The sequence below is a fragment of the Trichoderma evansii genome (genome assembly GCF_050947405.1).
Source record: "Trichoderma evansii strain SZMC 28006 chromosome Unknown GGI43scaffold_27, whole genome shotgun sequence".
NCBI classification, from domain to species: domain Eukaryota; kingdom Fungi; phylum Ascomycota; class Sordariomycetes; order Hypocreales; family Hypocreaceae; genus Trichoderma; species Trichoderma evansii.
Window position 1 is genome coordinate 169,509 of NW_028145179.1, and position 24,730 is coordinate 194,238.

Below are 24,730 nucleotides of genomic sequence, written 5' to 3' on the forward strand. Positions count from 1 at the left end.
ATACAAAGGAATTCATATGCTGGTTGATGCGTGGGTTCCGTATCGGTGCCGAGTATCTAATCAGTGACGAAACTACTAACCTGTGCATTGTAGTATTTGTGTTATTATTGATACAACTTTTCATTTCACTCGGCCTATTTCACAACCAGCAGCACTAGAAAATGATGAACAGGGCGGTCGTTGTACGCACCAATGCCGTGTGGCCGAGACATCCGGGCGCCGAGCGCCGATAGATAGATAGGTAATATGTCTTAGCAGCATATGCTATGCAAGCCACATCATATCCCATTCATTACATTGGAGCAATAACCTCTCCTGAACTCGGCAAATTTCTACTCATACAGTCTTTATGGATCGAGATGAGATCGATCAAATCTTGCGCGGGAAACGCAAGTCCACTGAAAAGGCTTGCTATCCGTGCCACCGACGAAAGGTCCGATGCAATCATCGTCAGCCGTGTGGCACATGTCAGAAGCGGGGCCATCCCGAGATCTGCTCCTACTGCTTTTCAGCGACCAAGCGTCGTGATAGACGACGTTGGCCTGGTGTTGATATTTTGCCGCAGGATATACCAGTGGCCGAAGACTCGGTCATCTCTCGGCAAAATAGCTCTCACGAGGCCGTAGATAACACTTTACCAAGTAAGACGAGCATTTCAAGTCCTGCAATTGGCCAACTATATGTTACGACCGTCTCTAGACGCGGTACAGACCCTACTAATATTAGGAAATACTCTCCAGAATATTGGCCAATCCGATGGTGCTTGGGTCCTCTTAGGGACAACTGTGAGGCTCGCTCAGGCACTTGGGTTGCACACTGAACATGGTGGTGGCCATTCAAATTTAGATAACAAATATAGCAAGACTTTATGGTATGTTCACTCAATTGCCTGAGATGCCAAAGGCACACAAAAACACTAGAACAAAGGTTCACTTAACTCACGCTGTAAATATTTAGGGCAGCCATTGTCTGGCAGGACTGCTTCCTGAGCGTATGCCATGGTCGGCCGGCCAGTGTTTCCAACGTTCAAGTGCAAAGCCTATACCGAAGCAACGCTTCTAGCTCTCCCCTCTCATATGTAGAGGTCATGTGCTCCATAGCATACATCTGCTTTGAAGTAACGGAAAGCGAACCAGATATAGAGCGTTCTGTACGCCTTTTGCAATCAATAGACGATTGCAGCTCACACGCACAACCATATCAACAAACCCGTGATTCATGCAAGAATTTGCAAGAACATCTCGAATATCTTGCACTGCAGATTAATATGTCATTCACTATCTGCTTCCTATGTCGACCTGCCATCAAAAAATCTACCTCAATATCACACAATGAGACCCATCTGCTGCTTATCACTCGAGCGAAAAAGGGACTTCAGAATATATTACAATCATTCCTTGATCTTCAAGCGCTGAGTATCATCCCGCTACGCAATTGGTCAATGATCCACTCTGCTCTTACATCCATGCTGCTGCTCAGCATTTGGGAGGAAACACGAAATGATGCAAAATCCCAGAGCCTTCAGAAGAGCGTACTCAATGTTCTCCTGGAAACTAGCCAGCGCGATGCCAGCGTAGATGCAAATCGGAGTCACGACGATAACAACAGGGCCCATTGGCTGTCTACCAGACATGTCCGGGCGCTTATGAATCTGCTGGAGGCAATTCGCAGCGCCTCATGGTCGACAACGGAGACTTCTTCTAAAACGGCATCACGCAGGTCTAAAGAACAGTCAGGTCCTAACGGAATTCAAATACCGGAAAATATTATTTCTGCGGATCCCTACCCCATTTCAGACCAAATGTACAACACATTTGATCAAATGTAAGAAAACCCTTCTACGACTAGGGAAATCTCTGACTAAATTTGCTGATAATTGCCAAAAGTGCTCCAGATGAAGTTGACCAATTTCCTTGGGTGTCTACTGATCTTTCACCTATTGCATATGTTGACGAAATTATGAATGGTGCGTACCGATAATGAGATATACTGAAACCCGTGCTAACAAATAATGAAGTCCTCTTTTATGATACAACACAAGTATAGTTTGTAAAATGGAAATTTGAAGTTTATGAAGCTTTTCTTTACTGTAAAATAGACTATATAAGTATTTCCATTGTATCAGTAGCTAAGAAAAACTTTGGTGTTGATAAAGAACATATTTTCCTCGGCTTTTCTGTATTATCTTTAATAAATTAATATACTCTTAAGTCTCCAAATGTTGACCTAGCTATTGACTCTACGAAGCGATAGCCAAAAAGATTGGAGGGCGTCTAAAACCCTGCTTGTGCCTCACCCATCAACACTCGCCTCGCGGCTTCCACAGAAGCAACTTGTGTAAATGTGTAACCGTTCACGGTGTGAAGGACAGCGCGAGTGGTTGAACCATCTGAACCAGTTACAGTGGCTGCAACGTGATACGGGTTGCTCTATCTTTGTTTAGCTGTAGGTCCCTCTGACAAAGCACCAAGGTTCTCAGTTGGAAAACAGTCTTCTGCCACATGAACAAATGTTCTAATATTTGGGATATTCGCAGATCGCCACAATGTGATGAGGTCAGGTAAAGTTGCTGGAAAACGGGATACGCTACCTCTGCCATCATCAAAATCGAACTGCATAGTATGATCACTATCCTGATCTACTAGCTTTCCATCCAGTCGCCTAAGACACTTTGATGTCAAATTTTCTGCCGCACTGATAGCCGAACCTCGAGATATAGGACCGGCGACGTGAAGGGCAATATCGATACAGATTGGGTTGGCTACATGCTCAATCATATAGTCAGTTAGGCAGCCAAGCATAGCTACGCTACCTCCACAACCTGGTAAGAGCATAATGCCGGCCCATTTTGCTTCTTCATGCTTGTTTTCGGATAGCTCGTAGCTGCCTAATTCGGCGGCAATATCGAGATAATGGATCTCGGTGCGAATGCATGCCTCGATCAAGGGCTTAGCCGTATGCAAACATGGACCTAAACAATTCAGAAGAACCTGAGCCCCATGGATGCTAGCGTCGACGAGCATTGCATCATCAACTGCGAACACGCGATAATCGACGTCGGGGCAAGCAGTAAGAGCCTTAAGTTTACTCTCCGATCTTCCAGCCACAGTGAACTAGAGATTCAGAGATTTAGCAAAGTCACTTGCAAGTCGACCAGTGTATCCAGTGGCATCGTAGATTATTAAGCCTGCCATGTTGTTGTTGTTGTATCATGGATAAACCATGAGCGGGTCGGGGCCATGAGGTCCCTCAGAAGCTGCTTTTAGCAGTTCGAAGAGTAGATATGTGCTCTATAGAATTGTTAAGTAATGAATGTTATATATTCCAAGAGATTCCGAGATGATTGCCGAATAAGAAGCAGAAATAACTGCAAGCCGTAAAGATGATGTGTGGATCTTCTTGATATGAGTGGATATAATCCAGGTTTAACACGGAACTCCGGGTTCCGATCAGCAAAGAAGCAGACTGTTACAAATAGAACTCAGACTAGACGGAGATGGGGCTGATGAATGGAAATTTAACATTCACACTATTCCGTTGATACAGTCTGCGAGCAACTTTATAATGGATTCAGGTGTCTCGCTTGTGATAATCTCTGCTTCTAAAATTCGCGTAGGTCCGTGGGCAACTACTATTAGTCATATAGCATTCACTAGCATTTTGTTAGTTTTGACGTGTGCCAGGATACAAGGCTTACTCTTACCTTGTGACATTAATAACATGCCGAATTCATCAACCTCCTCTAACCAATCTTCCGTCCTCCTATCCAGCATGAGCTTTGGCGAAAGTGAAAGCAATTCTCCAATTCTGTACCCATCTCCCCTCCACTTATGAAGCCACTTCCGATACAGCGGTAACCATTCTGCCTCCGTTTGGGCTTGCCAAAGCGCCTTGGGAGATGGTGCAAACATCAACTGTAGCTCATGGCAGTAAAAAGTTGGATAATTACGACGAACAGACCACGCCCAAGTCAGCATGTAAATGGTTAGGATTGTGCGTCTCTTCGCCGACATGATTGCCCAGTCGTGCCATAGGGGGGGTTGGCCGTCGTCGGCTGTTTCTTCTTGTAAAGCCAAACCGCTGGATGCAAGCTGCAGCGAAATCTCAGAAATGTCTAAGATGAGTTGTTCCTCGCTAGTTTCAGTCCGTGCAGAGCTTTCATCTGAAAATAAGCATAAAATCACATAGATCACGAAGGCCTGTGCGGACTCAAGGAGATCATCTGCATTTCGCAGGGTTGCCTGCGCCAGGTTAGCGTCGATTAAGACATTAAGTTAGAAGGGATCTCACTAACGTTTTTCTTTAAACCCGCAATTTGTTTCATAATCTGTTCTTGTAGAGAAAGGTCGTACCGCCCATGCTTGGTTAGAATGTCATGGCATGTTTTTAAAGCCGGTGGCAGCGCACTCTGTTCTATCTGGGAATGGTGTATAAACGGCGGTACCTGCGTGCGCGCTGATAGCATACGTGGATATGTTCTAAGTACACGTATAGTATGATGCAAGGCATGCTGTTCAGTGCTTCCAGTTCTCTGTATTAACCCTGGAAATCTACCCATCGGCCCGAGATTGATAGGTGGCTGGAGTTTGGGGGAAACTGATGTCGAGTCGCCATGAGTGGGAAATTGGTCTATGGAACTACCAGTAGAGGATGATGAGTCTGAAGCATTGGGAATTGGACATTGTCTTGCATTTAGTTGGCTGGTCCCGTGGTTCCCGTGCTGTCTTGAAGGATAGCGGCAAGGGAGTCGTTTGTTCAAACAGCGCTCACATTTGGGCCTCGTCAAGGTGCAGCGAGACTTAGCACGGATGCACTCCTCGCATGATTTTTGGCGTGGAACACTGCGAACGTCTGCAAGGCATCTTTTGGAATGGCGCACCAACGAAGACTCTGTGCATCAGAGTTAGTACTGGTTGATAGGGCGAGCCAATGGCGGCGGCAACAAACTCTGTGTAAAAGTAACGGAACATTTGATGCAGCGTAAGTCCACGAGGGCTGGGGCTGTGGACATTGCTAGATGTGCCTTTGGTACTCCGTATTTCTGGAACTATTGAGAGTTGAGTTGAGGTGTGGATCCCAACGTACCCGGAAATCCGGGCATAGGAGCTATTTAAGAGTTTTCGGATGGTGGGAAGTACCGTAATAGGAATCCCCACTCGTATGTAGCGCAAGTCCAGTGTTGATTTGCGTGGAAACTAGGTATGCTAGTTGTCTTGGCGTATTATCACTCGCTGCAACAAGGCTTCAACCCATAAATAGCGAGCGTGAATAGACCAGGGGTTTTCTACCGCTGACATTAACGCCATCATTATCGCCGACATTCTCACCAGTATTGTTTTATTTTACCCAGCACAATGCGTTAAAATTGGATATATGATTAAAGTATATATTCCGTCTAACTCGGTATTTCTGTGCGATGAATTTGTCTTAGTAGTCTCATTATAGCCAATGTCAAAAACTCTAGACCCCTCATCAACGCCACATATGATTGCTATCGAACAAATAATTATTTTGCACTAGGCATTTCATCAAAACACGGGGTGTTTTTTTTTTTTTCTTAAAAAAAAAAAAAAAAAAAAAAAAAAAAAAAGGCAAAGATGGCGAAGGAAACTGTTCTAGTAAGTTATAATCTTGCATAATATCGCGTTTATTTTCGTGCTGCCAACTAAAATGTCAATATTAGATTACGGGTATTACAGGGTACATCGGATTCAAGGTGCTATACATTGCTCTCACACAGGGCTACAGAATCCGTGGCATTGTACGCAAAGAAGAACAAATCTCCAAGATCAAGTCACATCCTCTCATGGATGGCCTTACCAGCCGTGCTGAATTTGTGGTCATTCCCGATTTAACAGAGGCTGGAGCTTTTGATATAGCCCTAGATGATATTTCAGTTATTATACACCTTGCATCTCCACTAGCAAAAGAGGCACGTCAGCCATTCTCTCTTGGCATGAGCTGGGACAATTCATTAACATATGTTAGACAGACAGATGATTACATCCGAGATATTGTCCAGCCGCCCCTTGATATGGAGTCATCTCTGCTCTGGTCAGCCTTCAACACGCCTAGTGTGCGCCGAGTAGTTATTACTTCCTCGGCTGTAACCTTGATTCCTCTATCTTGGATCGCTAGCAGCGACAGCGACACCGTGTTCACTTCGCGAGACCTGAATACGGAGACTGCGCCTCCATATCACAACTCCATGGAAGCGTACTGGGCATCCAAGGCTCTTGCAAGAAAGCATGTTCACGAATTCCGGTCCCAAAACAAACCTCACTTTGACATTATCCAGTTGCTTCCTTCAGTTGTCTTTGGCCCGGATGATTGGGCTACGGATCTTGAAACCTGTCTCATCGGAACTCGGGCTATGATCTTACCAATCGTCCAAGGTAAAGTCATGGAAGCAGCGCTTGTGGGAGCACCTGTTTTTGTGGACGATGTTGCACTAGCCCATGTGGACGCGATCAAGCCATCGGTACCCGGTAACAGCGACTATATCCTGACTTCTAATACACCAGATGGTATCGAGTGGAACTCCATCTTCAATATTGCCCGTCAGCATTTCCCGCACGAAGTTGAAAGTGGATTACTTCAATGTACAGGATCGCTGCCCACGAGAAAATGGAAACTAGACGCATCCGACACAGAGAAAGCGTTCGGATGGGAGTTTACCTCTTTTGAGGACACTGTCAGGAAACAACTTCAACAATACATTACACTACTCAGGGCTTTTAAGGCACCATTATGAAGATAACAATGTACAAAGAATTATGTGTCACATTAGTGTATGCATTTAACATGTATTCGTTGAATAGTAGCACCTAAGAGATTATCAACATAGACTAAATTTAATACAAGTTCAAGCATACTGAGTTATCCTGGAATTGCTGCATTTACTCATGCAGCATGATTCAACACAATGAACTAAGTGATGCGGCGATATGAGTTTATTAGCTTAAATGTAACTTCAATGATGGCGCTGTTGGACACATCATTTGTCATTTGAAAGACCCAGTGCTACTACTTTGAAGCGACTTTGTCCTTCCGCCACTGTTTCAAGACCTCTAGCCCCTCTGCCGCATCGTTATCATCAAACGTGTGCGATTGATACGTAAGTTCGATTATGAGACCGGAAGGGTCAGTCACATAAATCGAAAGCCAGATTCCCTCATGGTCAATTTCTCCTAAAACATCGAGCCCATGGGCAGTGAAGTGCTCGTGCCATTGTTTCACCTGCTCTTTGCTATCACAAGTCAGAGCAAGATGCTTTGTGTATTTAGGAATGCCATCGTCTTTCTTCTCATAGCCATTTCCAAGTTCGAAAAAAGCCAATGCCGAACCGTCAGACATGCCATATAAGCTATGCACGTAGCTGTCCGGAATAGGCTTGTCGTGACCGGATTCCTGAAAGGCATATGCGCCTAAAAACTTGCAGCCCATAACTTGAGTCCAGAAGTGGTGGGTCTCGTCCATATTCAAAGTCGCATAGGCATGATGGTTGAGCCCTCGTGGCTGAAGTGACGCTACGGGCATGTTGATAGGTGAGCTGGCTTTAGCAGAAAGAAGAATGGAGGTTTATTCCAAATGTCGATGTGTCAACAAACTGATTTACCACAAAGTTTAGAAAAAGAATAGGACTCAGCTTCCTCACTAGCTGCGCCGGATTCGAGGGAGAGGAAAGGGCGGCGGTTAGTAAATTAAACAAGATAGACAAATACTTCATCTTCGCCCATCTTTAATATCATCAAAAATCATGCCATTCCTTATTTAGCTCCGCAAGCTGCATCTTCCATAGTCAACTTGTCCAATAGGACGATTGATTAGTGCATAGATAAAGTGATCGTCGTCAACTAAACTCTTTAATATTCATCCGCCAACAATCGTCCGCCAATTCCTCCGCTGGTTCTTCCGGAACCCCTCCCGCCACCAGCAATCTCTTTAGGTTCCAAAGCAAAAATTGTAATCTTTGACCCCAAAGAAATATCTTACATGTTAGATATAGTGGGATGCACTTAGTTAGTGATATATGCGCTAAAATATAGTAAAGTTATGGCGCTGCTTAAGAACGGCGTTATCGAACCCTGCCCAAAGAGGCTATTTCCAATACAAGAACTAAGTGCATCCCACTGTAGTAAGCCGCCATAAGACACGCACAGTATCTCCTCTTTGTCATACGAATAAATAGCCAGCTGTCCTTAGAACATTGGGGACATCGGAATGGCCATCCTTCTCGCATCATTGTCGACATCGGCTGAATTATATTGAAAATGACCAATTCTCCTTGGCCCAATGGCGCGCAGGCAGCTGTGAGCTTCACAGCAGATAACCTCGGTGAAGCCCAGGAGCTTAACAGTGGTACTTGGCCTAAAAATAAGCCAGTTGGACATCACTCGTCGGTGACAGAGGCACTGCCGCGCATGCTGAAAATCTTCGACGAGTCTGATGTTAAAGCAACTTTTTTTTTCGAGACCTGGAGCCTGGGAGTGTATCCTACTGTTGGCCGTGATATCATTAATCGTGGGCATGAACTTGCCTGGCACGGATACCAGCATGAGACGTGGGCTAAACTATCTCCGACCGAAGAAGAGGCAATCTTTGACAAGAGTTTCACTAATGCGAAAAATCTGGAAATTAACTATGCTGGCTTTCGGCCTCCCGGTGGCCAAGTCAACGGCGCCACGTACGATTACCTGCACAAATATGGTGTTCGTTACATATCTCCGGCCGCAGAGAGGGTCGCAATTGTGCGCGACATCGTCATCCTGCCATTTCATTGGAAGACCACTGATGCCTACTTCTATATGAACGAATTATCTGGATTACGACAATTCTATGGTTCCGAGGAAGACACACTCGACCCGAAAGCCTTGAAAGACCATTTTCTTCATCAATTAGAGGATGCCGTGAGATCCAACGCGTACATATCCTTTCTCTTCCATCCCATACTTCAGACAAGTGAAGAGAAATTACTGGCCATGAGAGAAGTGGTAGAACTAGTCGCTAAAGATCCTCGAATATGGTGCGCACCTTGCAATCAGGTTGCTGACTGGGTCATACAACATCCAGAGTCGTTTCCAACTGACCCTTCTTGGATCAACGCCACTTGGTAGTAGTAGGTGGATTATGTCATACCTAGATACATTAAACTATAAGCAATTATATTTTTCTACATTGTTCTCTATTGAATGGACCTTAAGTAATTATATATATTATGTTCTGTGTAAACCATTGGTTTTATTAAAATTTATTAAATTAGAAGCCAGAAACGCCTTTTCCTTATCAAGTTAAGTCTGTTACTGCAGCCGCCTCTGCTGCATTTCATTAATTTATACTATAGCTTGCAATGAATTAAGCAATAGGGATAGTATTATGTGAAGTCTTGATTATCCATTCTTCCCTTTTATCAAATCTCAGACATACCCTGTGCAAATGCTCCTGACTTTCATTATCGAAGTCAATTTCTTTGGTCGATTCTGTGGACAAGTTCTTACTGGGCTCAGCATAAGCTGCTGCATGTGTTCCCAGCTCCCAGTCCTCGCTGTCCTTCTTGGCAAAGCTTCTACCTTTTGAATCGGACATGATATAAACATTTCGATCAAGGTGGCTGCCGCCGTTGTTGATCTTGTGGTTCGATGGTAATTTATATCAGCGGCTTGGTGACGACCTTTGTTCGGATCCAAATCCCAATTTCCATGAGATCTGGTTGAGTAACGGTCGCAATGTTACCAGACTTGCGGCGCTGATGGCCAAGCCCATTTCGATAGTTGACCGGACAGCCACGTCGATGGTTGCCCCTGGTTTCACCTAAAATTAGCAATAAAACCATGATACTTGAGAAAATGACTATTTACATAAGAAATCAGGATTCTTGAGTGTGTGGGTATAAGCCAATCGTACGCATACGGCAGCGCTTGCACTATCGCTACATGTTAGTACACGTCTTGGTCTAGCATGTCATCTAACGTACATGCAGCCCATAGCGATCAACAAGACTAGAAGCGTCTTGACTTGCGTCTTCATCTCAAGGCTCCAAATAATGAAGGCAGGCAGGATGGCGAAAGTAAAGTCGGTAATGATAGTCATCACGCTGTCAAAGTATACTAGAGAGATGATGATGTTGATTGGGATGCATTTTCCAGGCTGTGACCTATCCCAGAAATATGACACGGGCTGGCATTGGAACAGCGCGACGAAGAAGAAAACAATGCGCGGGATGACCGAAAACAAGGTTGCTGCATAAATGATCCATTTATGCACCTGGTTGGTTATGATGCGAAGCAAAAACCAGGCAAAGGACGCTTTGATGTTAATCACGATGACACTATAAAGAAGGTAACACAGCCACCAGTGCTATTCTGGATCAGCGCATTTCTCTCACCTCCGTATCGCGGCCAGATATTGTAATAATGCATATTGCAATTACATACGTATAATGCTTTCTCCATATTCTCCGGCTCGAGGTTCTACATATGTTGGCCAGTGCCATAGTATACACCAGTACTCGATGAAACGTAGTAGGCGACCCAGACGATCTGTCGAAACTATTAGTCTAACACCGTTACCTTGTGTAGCTAGGAGACGAGTATATCTCTCATGTACAGTCGCCGCAGCCATAAACCAGTCATCAGGACCCAGCGCCTTGACGACGAAGACACGAGTATATGTTCTCAGCAGAACGGTGATTACAGCCACGATGCCAAAGGCAATGTTCACCCTCAGAAGTTGCGGTCCACGATTGTCATAATCGTGGTGTTCTCCGTCATGGTTGGCAGCTTGTGATTGCTGATCTCTGGTCGACGCAATAATAACAAATAGTAAAGCAATTAGGTTATTATCGCTCTTGGCGAGAAACTTGGCGCGGATTAACGCCCGTTGTCTATTTTCCTTGATGTGAAGGTGGCGTCTAACGGTACTCAGGAGGTTGCTGGACGGTGTGACACTTTCTTCCTGAAACCATCATTCAACACGATGGGGCAACCAGGAAGAGAAGTCAACTTTGCGAAATCATGAAATGTGGCGTATAATAGCCTCGGCAAATTCGCGTTGCTTGTCGATCGTGGAGACACCAACATCCCAACATCCGCGAGGAACTCAGGGCGCATGAAACCCACCGTCAGTTGTGGCGGATCAACGAGTCGAATTATTGGAAGACAACTGCGTGAGTACTTCAAAGTGTCGAAATAGTCCCGTCTTAGTCCTCATATATCTGTGGTTGATGATGCATGGATAGCAAATAGATCCATACCCATGTAGTCTGAAGTTTATCCACCCAATCTAGTCTACAGGAAATGCATCCCGGTATGAAACCCGAGTGTGTAGTTTTTCTATGATGAGGTACGGAGCAACGTTTGCAAGATACATGTACAACGATGTGCTAGTAGCTTCTTTGCTAGCGTCGATATAGCTTAGATACTGGCTGACTATCTATCACTGTTCAAATGAAACCAATCTTGCTTTTTAGGCTATTATTCTCTAGCTCAGGCTCAACTTTGGCCGGCCATCGTCGCGCCTTGCTCTAGCTAAAGGAGCCTTAACTTCCCAAGATGACACTTTTAAACTTCACCCATTGTGTCTTGCTACTTTCTTTATACACCAGATTGTGAAAACTTATTGTATATGAATGAATAAGGTTAATGATAGTGGATATCCAATATGTCTAGAGCTGAGGTAACAGAGACTGGCTTATAATAGGTCAGGGAGTCCCACTTATAGACTGTCGGGATTCTCCTCACTCTCCAAGATGTAAAAAGTCTCTTTTAATTTATAACTATAGAAGTCCTTTAAGTCATTGGAATATTTGATGTGTAGATAGGAGAATTTAGCCCAGGGGCATTTCATTGTCGCCCTAGTCCGGTAAGGACTAGCAAAATCTTATTGAATAACTCCTCAGCATGACTATTCACAACTATGGTAAATCTTCCGTATATACAGACTGGAGACTGGAGTTACATGTATCACTATGAAAGGTATAGGGAGGAGCTATGATGCTTTAGCAGTCACTTTTCCGTCCATCCATAAATACATCCTCTTCTATTCACTTCCTCTGTCTGGCCAGCTGGCTCTTGCGCTCTGGCTATTCTAGGCACAAACAGAATCAAGATGACGAGCTCACCGCATTTACTTATTTATATTTACGGCTTTTAATTTTTAACGCTGTACCAAGCTTTACCCCAGCCTGTATCCTTGCATTCATAATAACATAGGGTGCTTCATATAGAGTAGAGATCTAGTTGTTCATCAATAGCACATCTAGTTGCAAATTGCAATTCTTCTTCCATATACTGCTCTGCTTTTGACTGAATCGCCGGAGACATCTCTGGGATCTTGCATAATATCTTGGAGGGTTGTGGCGGGGATCTCGGCATTAACATCAAGCTCATCAGGATTACCCTCCTCTCTTATATTAGCTTTACTATCCTGGAGAATGCTTTGAGATTATCATAATTGATCCGATAGTGTATATTAAAATAGTCTTTTGCACAATAGAGTTCGAGCTTTCCCTCGTATAACAATATGGTTTATAGGAACGATTCCCACCATCCTTTATACAATCCACTATAACCTCTGCTCACTACTCCAGACCTTTGCTCTTTGGCTCCGTTTGCTAGTGTAGACTATTCAACAATTGAATCGCTGAAGAGAAATTCCATTAGTTCCTCATCTCTATTATGGCCAATTATAAATTGATAAAAAATAATAATTAATATTCATCAACTTATGTTTTCATATAAATACCAATATGGCTCTACTCAATTGTGATTTATTCCAGCCATGCAGCTAGTAATTCTCGGCAAATACTTAATTTCTACCCCGCCCTTTTGCTCATGGATAGTAGCGCCGGATGAACTAACGTAAACAATGGGCCAAAGGGGGTCGGAGGAATTGTTAAATTAGTTTCGGAGGATTACTGCTTTGGAAGGCTACAATGCTAATCTAGAATTATCAGCTGCGTATGAAACTCTTAACGTCGTTTTCAAAAGTCGTAGTATCCGAAGTGTTACTATTAATTCGGATTTATTGTCAGTCAAGTTACATACGTCACAGGCGCCGAAAATTGCTAATCGCCGATGAAAACTCGAATGAGATAGTGGTGCATGTTTAGAAATCGTGATTTTTAATGCGAAGGGAGCTTATCAAGATGGAATACGCATATGTATATATACGTGCATATTATATCTCTCTCCTTGAATGGACAACCTCTTGTATCATAACCTCATATCAGCCCTCTGGTTACCTGAGACTTAAACTTGAGTAATAATTCATCTTTACACGGCACAGTCGCCCAACGGCCACAAGATCTCGATTACGCTTGAGGAGCTTGGGCTTCCGTATGACATAACAGTCGTGGAGCTTGGGAAAATGGCCCACAAGGAGCCATGGTTCCTCGCTATCAACCCCAATGGGCGAATTCCGGCTCTGACAGATGAATTGCCAGACAAAACACCTATCTCGTTGTTTGAGTCGGGCAGTATTCAACAATATCTAATCGACAACTACGATCCTGAACATAAATTGTCATACCCGAAGGGCACCAAGGAGCATTATGAAACGAACAACTGGGTAAGTTAATATATTCCAGCATTTTAGCGGTGTTGGAGCGGTTTGCGTTCTTATAACATTTTGCTAAAACTGTCCGTGGTAGCTATTCTTCCAAAATGCTGGTGTAGGACCAATGCAGGGTCAGGCGAATCATTTCATACGTTATTCGCTTGCACCGGAACCCATTCCCTACGCCATCGACAGATATAAAAACGAAACAAGGCGCCTTTACCGGACTGTGGATAAGAAGCTTAGGGAATCTAGATCTGATTATCTTGTCAGTAGCAAATGTACCATTGCAGACATAGCTCTCTAGTGCTAGGTAAACTCGGCAAGTGAGTAATCTTCCATCATATACAAGTTTCACTTTCTGCCATTGCCCCATTGATGAGAATTCTACTGATATTGGAAAAGAGTTCTCTGAAATCGATATGACCGAGTTTCCGACATTGCAGATTTGGCACAAGAGGATGGCGTCACGACCAGCAGTACAGAAGGGATTTCATATCCCAAGTGGCACTGATTTGAACAAAGTTATTGAAAAGCCTGAGGAACTGAAGCAGTTTGTCGCTGGAAACAAAGTTTGGGTCCCAAAGGGTTTGAAACAAGATGCGCATAAGTGATTTCTTTTTAGAAAATGGAATATTAATATCTGCTCTTCATTAAACAATAAGGAATCGGTAGCCCTAACGTATATGACCTTGAGAGGGAACTAAAAGAGCTTAATGAGCTCTTACAGAGGCATCACTACGAGTATAATTATAAAAGAAAACGCAGAAAAAGGAGGAAGACGAAGGTAAGATGGAAGTAAGACATGACGTGATTTTGGCTATACCCAGCTGCGCAGGAGCTGTCAAGTACCAATATATTAGTATCTTTATTCTTTTTATGCTACTTACATCATTATTATCACAAGGCGAAATGTATTATATTGCAGCTGGGAACTGGTTAGTGCCTTTTGATTCCAGTGTTTTGTACCTGCGCCAGTGCTGCCGAAAATAAAATTGAAAAGGAATAGGAAACATTAGCTGTAGTACTGCTATGAGCCATTGAAAGAGTAATTAAGAAAATCCAGAGCGTCATAGTTGAAAACATCAGAAGGGTTGTACTTCATGCTCGTCAGGTCCATCGGCCACGCGCTGTTTACTATATCTGCTGGCAATCCGAAGGGACCACATGAATAAAAAGCACTCGTTGGATCAAGTGTAACATCCACTCCCGTAAAGCCTGGAGCTGTGCTGTCTAAAAGGAGATCTTGATGTCCAGAGTTAACTCCGAGAGACTGTCTAGTTGTTGAGTCTTGGGGTTGATCCCTCGCTAAAAGGTTCCTGTTATCCGTACTAGGAGAACCATAACCTTTGCTTTGTCGACGCTGAACATTTTGAAGACGACTTTCCAAAGTATTGAGCTTATGCTGTAAAGCCCTAGAAGTGCCCCAGAATGAGACATAACCATCAAAATTGTGTTGCAAAACTTCGAGTTTGGACTGTGAAGTTTGGGCGTTTGAAGGCTCCGGGTTGAAGACCTTGCTAACTACTTGCGCAACTGCTGCAATCCATATGGTGCTGGCAAAGAGTGGATTTACATAGCGGACGTGATAAGGGCTGCTGTTTCGTATCATGCGAAGGATGTTGTCGGCGCTTTCGAGGTATCGGTTCCAAGCTTCAGTGCTGACACTATATGTTGGCAGTCGGTACTGCTGGTTTCCCGATTCTTCTGTAAGATCTTCAGCAGATGCTGAATCCATTGTTCGACCATCCCAGAACATTTGGTAATGATAAATCATGAATCTCGTTAGTTGGGTCATCATATATAGGCTATGCGTTGCGCAATCATTTGTAAGAGTTGATTGTGTCTCCATTGAGGTCTTGGAATGGAAGCCAAGGTATTCATTGCAATAGGATATCTCCTTTGGCAAAGCTCTTCCAAATGAAGAGAGAGATTCTTCAAGAGCTTTTAAGCCATCACTTATTGTTCCAAACGATGCAGAGCTCGATATGGCTGATTGGGCATTACTATTAAAGCTGGCCATGCTATACATTCCTCGGGAATACGAGAGAACATGAGCGTCTCGCATCATCGAATTGAGCACAATATACCATGATTTCCAGCTATGGTTTGCGCATTTTTCGAGCATCTTCCATCGAGCCTTTGGGTCGAGATCCAGGCAGCAGCTGGGCTGATACATGCCGCCAAACCAGGCCTCGTCACTGACTGGTAAGAAAGTCTCCGTTTGCATCGAATCAAGTCCTGTCGGTAGCCTCCGGACTGTGCAAGCAAAGACGTCAAGTTCCCATATTGCCCACCAAGCTCTTCGACGTTCCTCATCTAAAATCCATTGCTCCTTTTCATAAGTGGTGTCGTCTTTTTGGTTGGCAATTCTCCCGGCATCTATTTTGTGAAGGTTTATTTCGTAGGCAACTCGTATACAGACTCCTAGTGATCTCCACGCCAGCCCCCGAACATCCTGAGACAGTTGATGAAACGTACTCAAGATCAACGCCTGCAAGACGCACAGAGATGGCGCGTCTTCTGAACACTCATCTAGGGCAGCTGCGATATATTTACGTGCCAGTGCATGGAAGGTCTCTGGGCTCGGTAGTGTGTCGTACTCTTGCTGTTGGAACAATGAGCACCTTCGCTTGTGTGAATCTTGTAGGAAGCGAGAAGAGAAGATGAACATTGATGCCACCAGAGCGGCCGACTCCGAATTGGATGACACAGCACCCAACTTTGAGTGAAACTCTGGTTTGTGAAATAGAGAAAACGTGGACATGTTTTGAAAATATGCTTCGAGGCTGGAAGAAATCGAGGTTAACTTTGTTCGCAAAGCCACAAAATATGAATAAAATCACCCACAGCTCGTCGTATGCTTGTTGCGAAATCTCGAGGTGATTCCAGATAGCCATATCTGATTCTGCCAGTGTTCTTGGAGCTTCGGCAGACACTTCACCTGGGGATCGTTGAGAATAAGGCATATCGTGAGATGGATGCATCATATCAGAGAGTGATATCGATTCTAGGTGGCTTAAAGAAACCGTTGCCGTACCGCGCGACCACTGGCTGGAATTTGGTGTTAACCGACCGAGATCCTCGCAGGATGTATCCTCCAGCGGGCTTAAGCGTGTTGCACTGATATTATCTTCAGAGGACGTATGGCCGGCATGGTTCATTACACCACCACTGGAATGGCGAGTGGCACCGTCGGTTCTAGTTGACAAGCCCGTCGTCCTCGACCCTCGGCGGTTGTGCAATGTTACCCTGCTGCTGCCTGTATGATCACAATTAAATAAATTATCGACGTTGAAGGGCAATTAACACAGGAATCTTACCAGGCTTGGGACCAGGCTTTCTTGTAGAGTGAGGATAAGAGCAAGCACTCCCCACTGACATACATGATAAACACGAAGGTCGATCGCGACTGCTATATACCAGTAATAATAAGATTTAGCCAAATTAGGACGCAAAGAAAACTTCAAGATATTATTTTTACCATTTCATCTTACGCCTACACAAAACATAAAGTTAGCTCGCCATGAACATTGAATCAACACCTACGCGTGGCTGTAACGAGGTGGCAGACCGTGGGGGCTATTGTTACCTGCGACAAGTATAACACGCAACAGCTGTAGAGGAATAGAATTCCATGGCGTCTGGCATGACCCATCCGGAAGCCCACCGTGAGAAATAACCCAGGCAGGATCAGTGATGAGCGGTAAGTTTGTTGCAAAGGGTTGATTGTTAAACGCCCCGCTGTTTATGCCTTGAAAGATGCCGCCGCCCGTGGGGAAGAAGCCGGCTTAATAATATGAACCCCCGCAGTGGTTAGAAGCATCCCGTCTCCAAAAACACTTCGCAGAAGCGAATGAATCCTGAGTGAGATTTGATTGACGCCGAGTCGTACTGTGCTAGAGAATTTATTGTGTAGCTCATTGGCGGGATACTAGCAATAACATAAAGTTATTACGCCTCAATGGGTATCCAATTCGCCACAAACGCGCTCCAGATTGATTACCGCCCTTCCTCTTGAGCAGAGCTTCTTCTAGCTTCTTAAGCTGTTGCCCATTCTGAGGCACAACTTAGCCGAATCTCCTAAACCCTGAGGCTGGAATCAATGCGTGGCTCCTCACGGATTACTAGTCACATGCAGTGGAATAAAGAGCCGAGACTAATTCTGTTCAGCCGTTCGGTTAAAGGCTTACCGAACCGGTTCTACGGCTGCTTTCATGCTTGAGAGAATCATATGTGCGTTCAGAGAGATGCCCTACTTAGCTAACGCCTCAAGCCTCGCTTTTTCGTGTTGATTTGGCGATACGCAGGTTGTTACCTACCTCTTATCCGTGGTCCGTTACATCACATATCATGTCATATTGTACAATTATTCCTCTGAGAATTATGAGTCGATGATAACCAGCTACACAATGCCTGCATCGCATTCTCACTTCTCATAATACACTGCATTTATCAATGTCCCAATCTTTCCAATCTGGACCCTTATATCATCCCCATCACGCAGGTAAATTTTAGGATCCCGCATACATCCAATCCCCGGCGGTGTTCCGGTCATAATAATTGTTCCCTGTTCCAGTGTTGTTCCTTGTGAGAGAAACGAAATGATTTTTGGGATGGAAAATATCATCTGACTATTTGTTCCCCATCAGTAGATGTGCTACACGATTTAGCTTGCTACGTACCTTGTATTTGAATCCTGTACGACAGCTCCGTTATATATGGCCCTGATGCTAAGATTGTGTGGATCACCGATTGCGCTCTGGGAGACCAAGACAGGACCAATTGGTGCAGACGCATCAAGCCCCTTGGAGAACGACCACTGGCTGGTTTTGAATTGCTCTGTGCGAGCACTAACATCATTCCCACATGTGTATCCGAGAACATGATCAAATGCGTCCTCCTCCGCAATGTTTTTGCCCGTCTTGGATATTATCAGGGTGAGTTCCGCCTCATAGTCGCTGGACCCATCCTGCACGAACTTTGGGATCCTGATTTTCTCAGGCCAAGGACCCATCAATGCATGCGGAGGCTTGAAGAACAGGACCGGGACTTCAGGAATCGGCATATTTGACTCTTTAGCATGATCACGGTAATTGAGGCCGAGACAGCGAATGATGCTCCTTTGGTCAATCGATACTGGCGGTAAAAGCTATTCTGGATTAGTATTATAGCCATCAAGGGAGATCCGTCTTAGACCTACCTGTTTAACGGTCATGACCGTGTCTGAGACAACACCGTTGTACAAAGACCCTTCAATGAGCTTGGCGGAAATCGGGGTACCCTCGAAAGTTGCAATACCTATATCGGGGATGTTTGCGTCCACCTGTCCAAGGTGAATGTGTCCATCTTCTTCCGCCACAAACCGAATGAGACGAGTCCAGGGAGGTGCCATTGAGAAGAGATATGATATAGCGCGTATAGCTGTCTAACAATATAGAGCATCAAATATCCCGTGGATTCTACGAATTGGCACCAGTGTTGGGCTTAACTAGACGAAGATATGGTCGCGACTTGGTTTGATGGAGAGCTTTCCAACCAGATTATCGGACAACTCGCAATTTTCACATTCAAGGTGATTTCACCCAGCTTTCGGCATTTGCTTTATTTAGAGCTACTTTAACAATTTACAGTATCTGAGCAATTCACGTACTCTAGAAATGTTTATTTGCCCCGGTACCAAGTTCACGGCCCATCTTTCAACTTCCCCCGCAATCGTCATCAGCCCGGAGGATCTACCGGAGGAATCCACCCACAGCGGCTCATCGCCGACTCAATGCGCATTAAGTCGCTCCAAACCCCGGCGACTACGTATTTCTATCTGTGTGACTTTTCGCAGGCCCATTGTCTTTCCACGGGTAAAGCTATTAGCCATTAGTAAGAAGTCAACGTAACCGAAACCAGACATATTAGACACATATTTCTTCTTTCAGAGATACCACCCTAAAACGAAGATGCAGGTCAACCCGAATGGAAAAGTCATGGCATCCACTCCACGACCGGCTTTGCTGCCTATAGATCATCCACTCTGCTATCCAGCGCTGCTAAAATATAACAGCAATCACAACCGAGATGAGTTGGAGGGCACACATGCCACAGATGATTCCCAAAGCAGGACAGCTTTGATGCAGCAGCCATCGACTCTGGAAGATAAAATTACATATCTTTACGAGAAAGACCAGGTTATAGATGTGCTACACAATTACGCGTATACGCTTGATAGCTGCAGGGTTGATTCTTCCCTTTCTAGCGTCTGGGCCGTTCTCTTCACGCCGAACTGTGAAGTAACATATCCATTTGGTACATGTACTGGGCGCGAAGGCCTAGCGAAATTTGCCATGAAGGCCGAGTTGCGTTTTTACAGGATGATGGTGGGTGCCCTCTACCCGCCAAAGTTTCCGATTTGCCTGTCTTACAAGAAATGTGAGCATGTATATTAATTGATGGTTAGCATTTATCCTCAAACTTTAAAGTACACTTTTCATCACCTGCTCTAGCATTCGCACGTTCAACCCTCTTCGCGGCTCATGCTACCCACAAACTTGACTTGGGTCAAAATTTCTTCGAGGGGGGATATTACTATTGGACATTAGAGAAACACGAAGATGGATGGAAGATTTCAAGGCTATTCCTAGACGCTGTGTGGTGGCTGGGCGATTCACTTGGGCTAAATGAGCCACATGACGCCGCCGTTGCTGATATAGGACGAGATAATCTTGAAGAGTAATATCCTAGATAATAATAAAGAATGAGAGCTACATCGCGTATTGCAGGCTACCTCTAACATTTTTACCTTGAAAATGTGTCTGTGATTGAGATCAATTATAAAAGCCTGGAATTAATAAAACATAGTAACGGAACTTGTATAAGAATTCGCATAACTAGGAGATATATTGCTTCTATTTCTTAGTATAAACGTTCTATCTAAAGGAGAAATAGATCTTGAATGTGTTGTTTTACCAGTCTCAAGGTCTTATTCCAAGTATATAGCGCTTATATCTCCAACCAGGGCCAAAGTAATAATTACACATCTGTATTTTCCACATGCTTCAGGGTATACAGTTTTTGATTACTGTCCCCTCCTGCATCCGTCCCATTTCCATTGACCGCCTCACTACTGTCAGCGCGTAAGTGTACTACAACTGTGTCTCCAAAAAGTTCGGCGATTTCCTCCATCGGTAATTTTGCCGTTTCGGGGACAAAGAAGTACACCACGCCTGTACATATCAGACATAAACCTGCCCATATCAAATACAACGCCCATTTACTAGTTGTGAAAGAATGAAGTTAGAACTTTCCGTACAGGGATTAAGCAGTACAAGAATATGCCGAAAACTCACATGTTTTTGAATGCAACATCGGCTGGTGCTGTCCAGACGATTGCTCCAACAGAGTATGCAAAGAAATTTAGACCGATACCCATCGCTCGAAGCGTGGTCGGAAATATCTCCGCAGCGAAAACAAAGATGGGGGCTTCAACTATCTGATAAGCCACAATGAATGCAAAGATAAAAACCAGACACGCAATCTCTCCGCCACGATTGCCACTATCTAGGTACTTCCACTGCAATAGGGCTTCAGTGACTAGGACCGAGGCTGTAGCTGGGAATCCGACAACTAATCAGTTGCGTGAATGCAATTAGTACAGGCTCTGTTTGAGGCGCGACTTTTACAATGAAGAAGCACTCACGTAACATACGCCGTCGGCCTACCCTGTCCACCAAGAATGCATTGATCCATGCTGATGTATTTCCACATATACTGTATCCCACTTTTATCGTTTTCCCTTAGCAAATTGCTGTGCTTATAAGCCTAGAAACGGGGCTTACCAAGAAATACCAACGGCCAACGGCCAGTGATGTTAAGGCTATTGAATATAGGTACTATAAAGTTCGTAATACCCAGGACCTGGATTTTTTAGACAAGTTCAATGATAGATAATAGCGATCTCTCACCCCAGTTGATTGACTTGCAAAGCTAGTACATATCCGTTAGCCGAAAGCAGATATCCAGCAGAAGAGGGCGCATACCCAAGAAAAATTACCAACAATGTCCTTTTCCTCAGTGACGGATTGGCGATCATGTGCTTATATCCTGCATTCTGCTCCTTATCATAGGCCACCTGACGAATAATTTGATCCAGCACTGACCGTGCAGCCGCCTCGTCAGGGTTGTCAGGGTCGTGATGAAGTCTCCTAACCACTGTCCATGCATCTTCATGCCTATCTACCCATGCTAAGTATCGAGGACTTTCTATTATATGTTATTAGAATGGAATTATTGCTTATCTCTGGGGGGCATTTACCCGGAATAAAGCAGAGGCTCCCAAGAAGGCACACAGCGCCAACAGAAGCCAAGGCCAGAGGTAGGCGCCATTGAAGAGTTGCATTGGTAGAGCTATAGGTTCCGACTGCAACCAAATCGCATCTATAGTTATGTTAGCAATATAGTGAATCCTACACAAATTCCATAGCAACAATGAAATGTACATCAAGTATCCTCCTCCAAGGCTGCACACTGTCATGGACGACAGCAATCCCCGCTGCCGAGCTGGTGCAACCTCTGTTAGATAGAGAGAAACCAGGCAGATGGTCAAACCAAGACCAAAGCCTTGAAGAATGCGAACAATAATCAACATTACAATGTGGACAGATCCTGCGGTGAGACCGCCACCAATGGCTGCACAAGCTGCTGCAATTGCCATCGCACGCTTTCGACTAACATGTTAGTTTAAGCAGCACTTGTGAGTTATTGGGGGTAGAGTCCTTTCCGTACTTGGCTGTGTAACGTGAAGCGGCTGATTTTGTCAGTTCAGTGTCGCGATGTAAGAAAGATAGACCCACGATCAAGATTGAAGTATTGATAGAAGCCCGGTTGACCAATACTGGTCACAAAAACTGCAAACCCATAGCCATAAGTGATACCTCCAAGGCAAATTGCCGAGCTTATAGCTATACTATAAGGGTTAAGTTGTTGACCCATTATCGCAAAGGAATAAAACAACGCCGCAATTTCGACTTTTTAATTGAAATAGAAGAACCAAGCTGGTTAAGTGCCTTATTCTAATTGCCAAACAGCGGCATGACGAGATAATAAAGAAAATATCAACTTTGACAACATTGAACTCTCCGTCCTGGGCTTGTTTGCTGTCTCTCTCCATACCCTGAGAAAAGCTTGCGGGGAGCTATTGGTAGCGTTGACCGCTAGGAGCAATGGGGGAACCAGCCCTAGAAAGATTGACACTGGCGCCGGAGGAATTGGATTTGCTTAGCTCGGAGGAATTCAACCCCTAAATCTAGGGAGTTGGTAACACAAACTATTACAAGCTACACTAGTTGTTATTAACCTTGAAAGTACTACAACAAATGGGCTGTAATTACTTCTACACCTACAGGCTCAGAATGTTTAGAGGTGGGGAAAAAAGAGATGCTATGCGCTCAATTGAGACGCACAATTTTATTTAGGCCCATGATTGAACCTCAAATACTATCTAAGAATAACTTGTAGAGTTGCCTAAAATATGCCCACCTTTGGGCAACTTGGGCAATTTGCCTTCCATGTCTTAAGTGTAGTGGATGGGCTTTGCTGTCTTCAGGTTGACATTCAGGCTCAGCAAATCTGGCCTCGAGTAATGTCCGACGACATCAAGCATCTGCTTTGCATAGTCAATGGTGCTAAGCTGGATCTCTGCAGTCAGAATAGGTTCTTCACCCGGATCCATTGGGTCAACCAGTGGCGTTCCGTCAGGTCCAAATATCATAGCGAAACCTCCTCCTGGGGTCTGCACATGGGGGCTACCAACCAGCTTCAATTTCTGCCTTCCCTTTTCGCTCATCACTTGGGTGCTGACAACTACAAAACAAGCTCCTTCCATGGCCATGAATTGACAGGCAAGGCGGTCTCCCTCGCCCGTGGTGGTATACAGAATAGGAATGTTTTCCGGCCTAGCAAAGAATGGAGGCCAGCCTGCAATATGAATATCAACCCCCTGGCTGTACTCATGATAACGTAACAAAGGCTGGAAGTGTTCCCAGCAGTTGAGACCGCCAATCTTGCCAAAGGGGCTGTCCACCACGTTGGTAAGACTCTCCTCTCCGTGTCCTTCTCCCCAAAGTGCGCGCTCCACACCTGTTGGCTTGATTTTTCGGCGGTGTAGGACAATCGTACCGGTTAGATCAATGAAAGATTGCGCAATATACAAACTATCGCCATCTCTCTCGGAATAGCCCAAAACGATGAAAATACCCGCTTTTTTGACAGCTTCTCGGATTTGGTCCATCTCGGAGGACTCCTTGACAAGGGAGTTGGCCATATATTCGTGAAACATACCCGTATTGTCAAGGTAGGGCTCAGTCCAGATGCTCCTAATGAAGTCAGTATTCCTTTTTAAATCGTTTTCACAAATCACACTGTACACACCATGGATATCCTGGCACAAACAATTCTGGGAATCCCAAGACATTCACTCCGTCTTTACCGGCCTGTTCAACAAGAGATGTAACTTTCTTGACAGATTCCGGCAAGTTAAGCCATGCGGGCTCTGCCTGCACAGCACCAACTTTAATTGTTTCGCTCATATTGTTCTTGGTGTTTGGAGTTTAATTGAGAAAAGAATATGTTGTTGTTCACAAGTATTTACGCACGATAAATTGTTAAAGAGCAATATTTCTTATATATTTTGAAGCGTGCGATGAATTGATGTTTGAATAGCTTCATGTTTGTATATTTCTGATTAGTATACAAAATAATAATATGATTAGTATGACATAAAAAACCGCTGCTGCTCGAGCGCCGAATTAAGTTTTATCTTTTGAGTCTAGCTGTAATAAGCACTCCATTTGTCATTGAGCTTAATTTAAACCCGACATGTAAACAGCTTGGGCGAGTCAGTCGTTGCTGTTTCTGGCATGTTGTCCTACGTTAGTGCTGGGGTTGGCCAGCAGTAAAGTCTCCGATTCGCTTCAGAGATTATTAATCGGAATTCTGCAAAAGTTGCGTTAGAACAACTAGCTAGAGGTAGGAACATGTCTAGATATTGAACTCTTTAGCTGAATACTGGTCCAGAATTATAAATTGAGTAGTTGAAATGCACAAAGAAGACTTTGATTAGACAAATAAATCCTTGCAGTTGCCTTATTAGGCCATATTTGCAATTATAGTTTCTACAAGCTGAGGT

The 24,730-nt window shown here is 44.4% G+C and overlaps 11 protein-coding genes across 11 annotated transcripts; 5 read left to right on the plus strand and 6 right to left on the minus strand.

The window, feature by feature from the left end:
• Nucleotides 1–349: 349 nt before the first annotated feature.
• Nucleotides 350–2,047, plus strand: GGI43DRAFT_430713 (Zn(II)2Cys6 transcription factor; the record flags this gene model as incomplete). The annotated part of the gene is made up of 5 exons (XM_083209302.1): nt 350–641; nt 700–871; nt 958–1,824; nt 1,887–1,966; nt 2,018–2,047. 5 exons carry the CDS (start codon nt 350–352, stop codon nt 2,044–2,046), a joined length of 1,440 nt encoding a protein of 479 aa, XP_083056340.1.
• Nucleotides 2,048–3,136: 1,089 nt separating this feature from the next.
• GGI43DRAFT_416173 (uncharacterized protein) lies at nt 3,137–5,068 on the minus strand. The gene is made up of 3 exons (XM_083207244.1): nt 4,295–5,068; nt 3,704–4,241; nt 3,137–3,652 (listed from the first exon to the last, which is right to left on the minus strand). The coding sequence occupies exons 1-3, from the start codon at nt 4,556–4,558 to the stop codon at nt 3,639–3,641; spliced, it is 816 nt and encodes a 271-aa protein (XP_083056341.1). The 5' UTR covers nt 4,559–5,068; the 3' UTR covers nt 3,137–3,638.
• A 245-nt stretch (nt 5,069–5,313) lies between these two features.
• GGI43DRAFT_222794 (uncharacterized protein) lies at nt 5,314–6,882 on the plus strand. The gene is made up of 3 exons (XM_083200386.1): nt 5,314–5,618; nt 5,684–5,932; nt 5,993–6,882. Exons 1-3 carry the CDS (start codon nt 5,598–5,600, stop codon nt 6,752–6,754), a joined length of 1,032 nt encoding a protein of 343 aa, XP_083056342.1. The 5' UTR covers nt 5,314–5,597; the 3' UTR covers nt 6,755–6,882.
• A 144-nt stretch (nt 6,883–7,026) lies between these two features.
• GGI43DRAFT_430717 (VOC family protein) lies at nt 7,027–7,679 on the minus strand (the record flags this gene model as incomplete). The annotated part of the gene is made up of 1 exon (XM_083209303.1): nt 7,027–7,679. The coding sequence occupies exon 1, from the start codon at nt 7,537–7,539 to the stop codon at nt 7,027–7,029; it is 513 nt and encodes a 170-aa protein (XP_083056343.1). The 5' UTR covers nt 7,540–7,679.
• Nucleotides 7,680–8,186: 507 nt separating this feature from the next.
• GGI43DRAFT_430719 (carbohydrate esterase family 4 protein) lies at nt 8,187–9,116 on the plus strand (the record flags this gene model as incomplete). Its single annotated transcript, XM_083209304.1, has 1 exon — nt 8,187–9,116. Exon 1 carries the CDS (start codon nt 8,274–8,276, stop codon nt 9,114–9,116), a length of 843 nt encoding a protein of 280 aa, XP_083056344.1. The 5' UTR covers nt 8,187–8,273.
• Nucleotides 9,117–9,409: 293 nt separating this feature from the next.
• On the minus strand, nt 9,410–11,108 carry GGI43DRAFT_387781 (uncharacterized protein; the record flags this gene model as incomplete). The annotated part of the gene is made up of 8 exons (XM_083203985.1): nt 9,410–9,441; nt 9,498–9,627; nt 9,733–9,800; nt 9,858–9,922; nt 9,974–10,327; nt 10,474–10,538; nt 10,606–10,953; nt 11,085–11,108. 8 exons carry the CDS (start codon nt 11,106–11,108, stop codon nt 9,410–9,412), a joined length of 1,086 nt encoding a protein of 361 aa, XP_083056345.1.
• A 2,036-nt stretch (nt 11,109–13,144) lies between these two features.
• On the plus strand, nt 13,145–14,168 carry GGI43DRAFT_430721 (glutathione S-transferase family protein; the record flags this gene model as incomplete). Its single annotated transcript, XM_083209305.1, has 4 exons — nt 13,145–13,159; nt 13,285–13,566; nt 13,649–13,822; nt 13,962–14,168. The coding sequence occupies 4 exons, from the start codon at nt 13,145–13,147 to the stop codon at nt 14,166–14,168; spliced, it is 678 nt and encodes a 225-aa protein (XP_083056346.1).
• A 416-nt stretch (nt 14,169–14,584) lies between these two features.
• On the minus strand, nt 14,585–18,949 carry GGI43DRAFT_425670 (uncharacterized protein; the record flags this gene model as incomplete). The annotated part of the gene is made up of 7 exons (XM_083208537.1): nt 14,585–15,031; nt 15,080–16,139; nt 16,173–16,343; nt 16,405–16,812; nt 17,988–18,188; nt 18,240–18,706; nt 18,758–18,949. The coding sequence occupies 7 exons, from the start codon at nt 18,947–18,949 to the stop codon at nt 14,585–14,587; spliced, it is 2,946 nt and encodes a 981-aa protein (XP_083056347.1).
• Nucleotides 18,950–19,203: 254 nt separating this feature from the next.
• Nucleotides 19,204–20,334, plus strand: GGI43DRAFT_416181 (nuclear transport factor 2 family protein). The gene is made up of 2 exons (XM_083207245.1): nt 19,204–19,924; nt 20,005–20,334. Exons 1-2 carry the CDS (start codon nt 19,509–19,511, stop codon nt 20,279–20,281), a joined length of 693 nt encoding a protein of 230 aa, XP_083056348.1. The 5' UTR covers nt 19,204–19,508; the 3' UTR covers nt 20,282–20,334.
• Nucleotides 20,335–21,471: 1,137 nt separating this feature from the next.
• Nucleotides 21,472–22,258, minus strand: GGI43DRAFT_387784 (general substrate transporter; the record flags this gene model as incomplete). The annotated part of the gene is made up of 4 exons (XM_083203986.1): nt 21,472–21,531; nt 21,599–21,807; nt 21,860–21,981; nt 22,044–22,258. 4 exons carry the CDS (start codon nt 22,256–22,258, stop codon nt 21,472–21,474), a joined length of 606 nt encoding a protein of 201 aa, XP_083056349.1.
• Nucleotides 22,259–23,116: 858 nt separating this feature from the next.
• On the minus strand, nt 23,117–24,131 carry GGI43DRAFT_387785 (carbon-nitrogen hydrolase family protein; the record flags this gene model as incomplete). Its single annotated transcript, XM_083203987.1, has 2 exons — nt 23,117–23,918; nt 23,974–24,131. The coding sequence occupies 2 exons, from the start codon at nt 24,129–24,131 to the stop codon at nt 23,117–23,119; spliced, it is 960 nt and encodes a 319-aa protein (XP_083056350.1).
• Nucleotides 24,132–24,730: the final 599 nt, after the last annotated feature.

Excerpts from the sequence above, each read along its gene's own strand:
- GGI43DRAFT_416181 (XM_083207245.1), top strand. The coding sequence starts at position 19,509 with ATGCAGGTCAACCCGAATGGAAAAGTCATGGCATCCACTCCACGACCG. Across the intron at positions 19,925-20,004 it reads TTGCGTTTTTACAGGATGAT|GCATTTATCCTCAAACTTTA; the intron begins GGTGGGTGCCCT and ends AATTGATGGTTA.
- GGI43DRAFT_416173 (XM_083207244.1), bottom strand. The coding sequence starts at position 4,558 with ATGGGTAGATTTCCAGGGTTAATACAGAGAACTGGAAGCACTGAACAG. Across the intron at positions 4,242-4,294 it reads TTGCGGGTTTAAAGAAAAAC|GCAACCCTGCGAAATGCAGA; the intron begins GTTAGTGAGATC and ends AACCTGGCGCAG.
- GGI43DRAFT_222794 (XM_083200386.1), top strand. The coding sequence starts at position 5,598 with ATGGCGAAGGAAACTGTTCTA. Across the intron at positions 5,619-5,683 it reads TGGCGAAGGAAACTGTTCTA|ATTACGGGTATTACAGGGTA; the intron begins GTAAGTTATAAT and ends TGTCAATATTAG. Across the intron at positions 5,933-5,992 it reads CATCTCCACTAGCAAAAGAG|ACAGATGATTACATCCGAGA; the intron begins GCACGTCAGCCA and ends TATGTTAGACAG.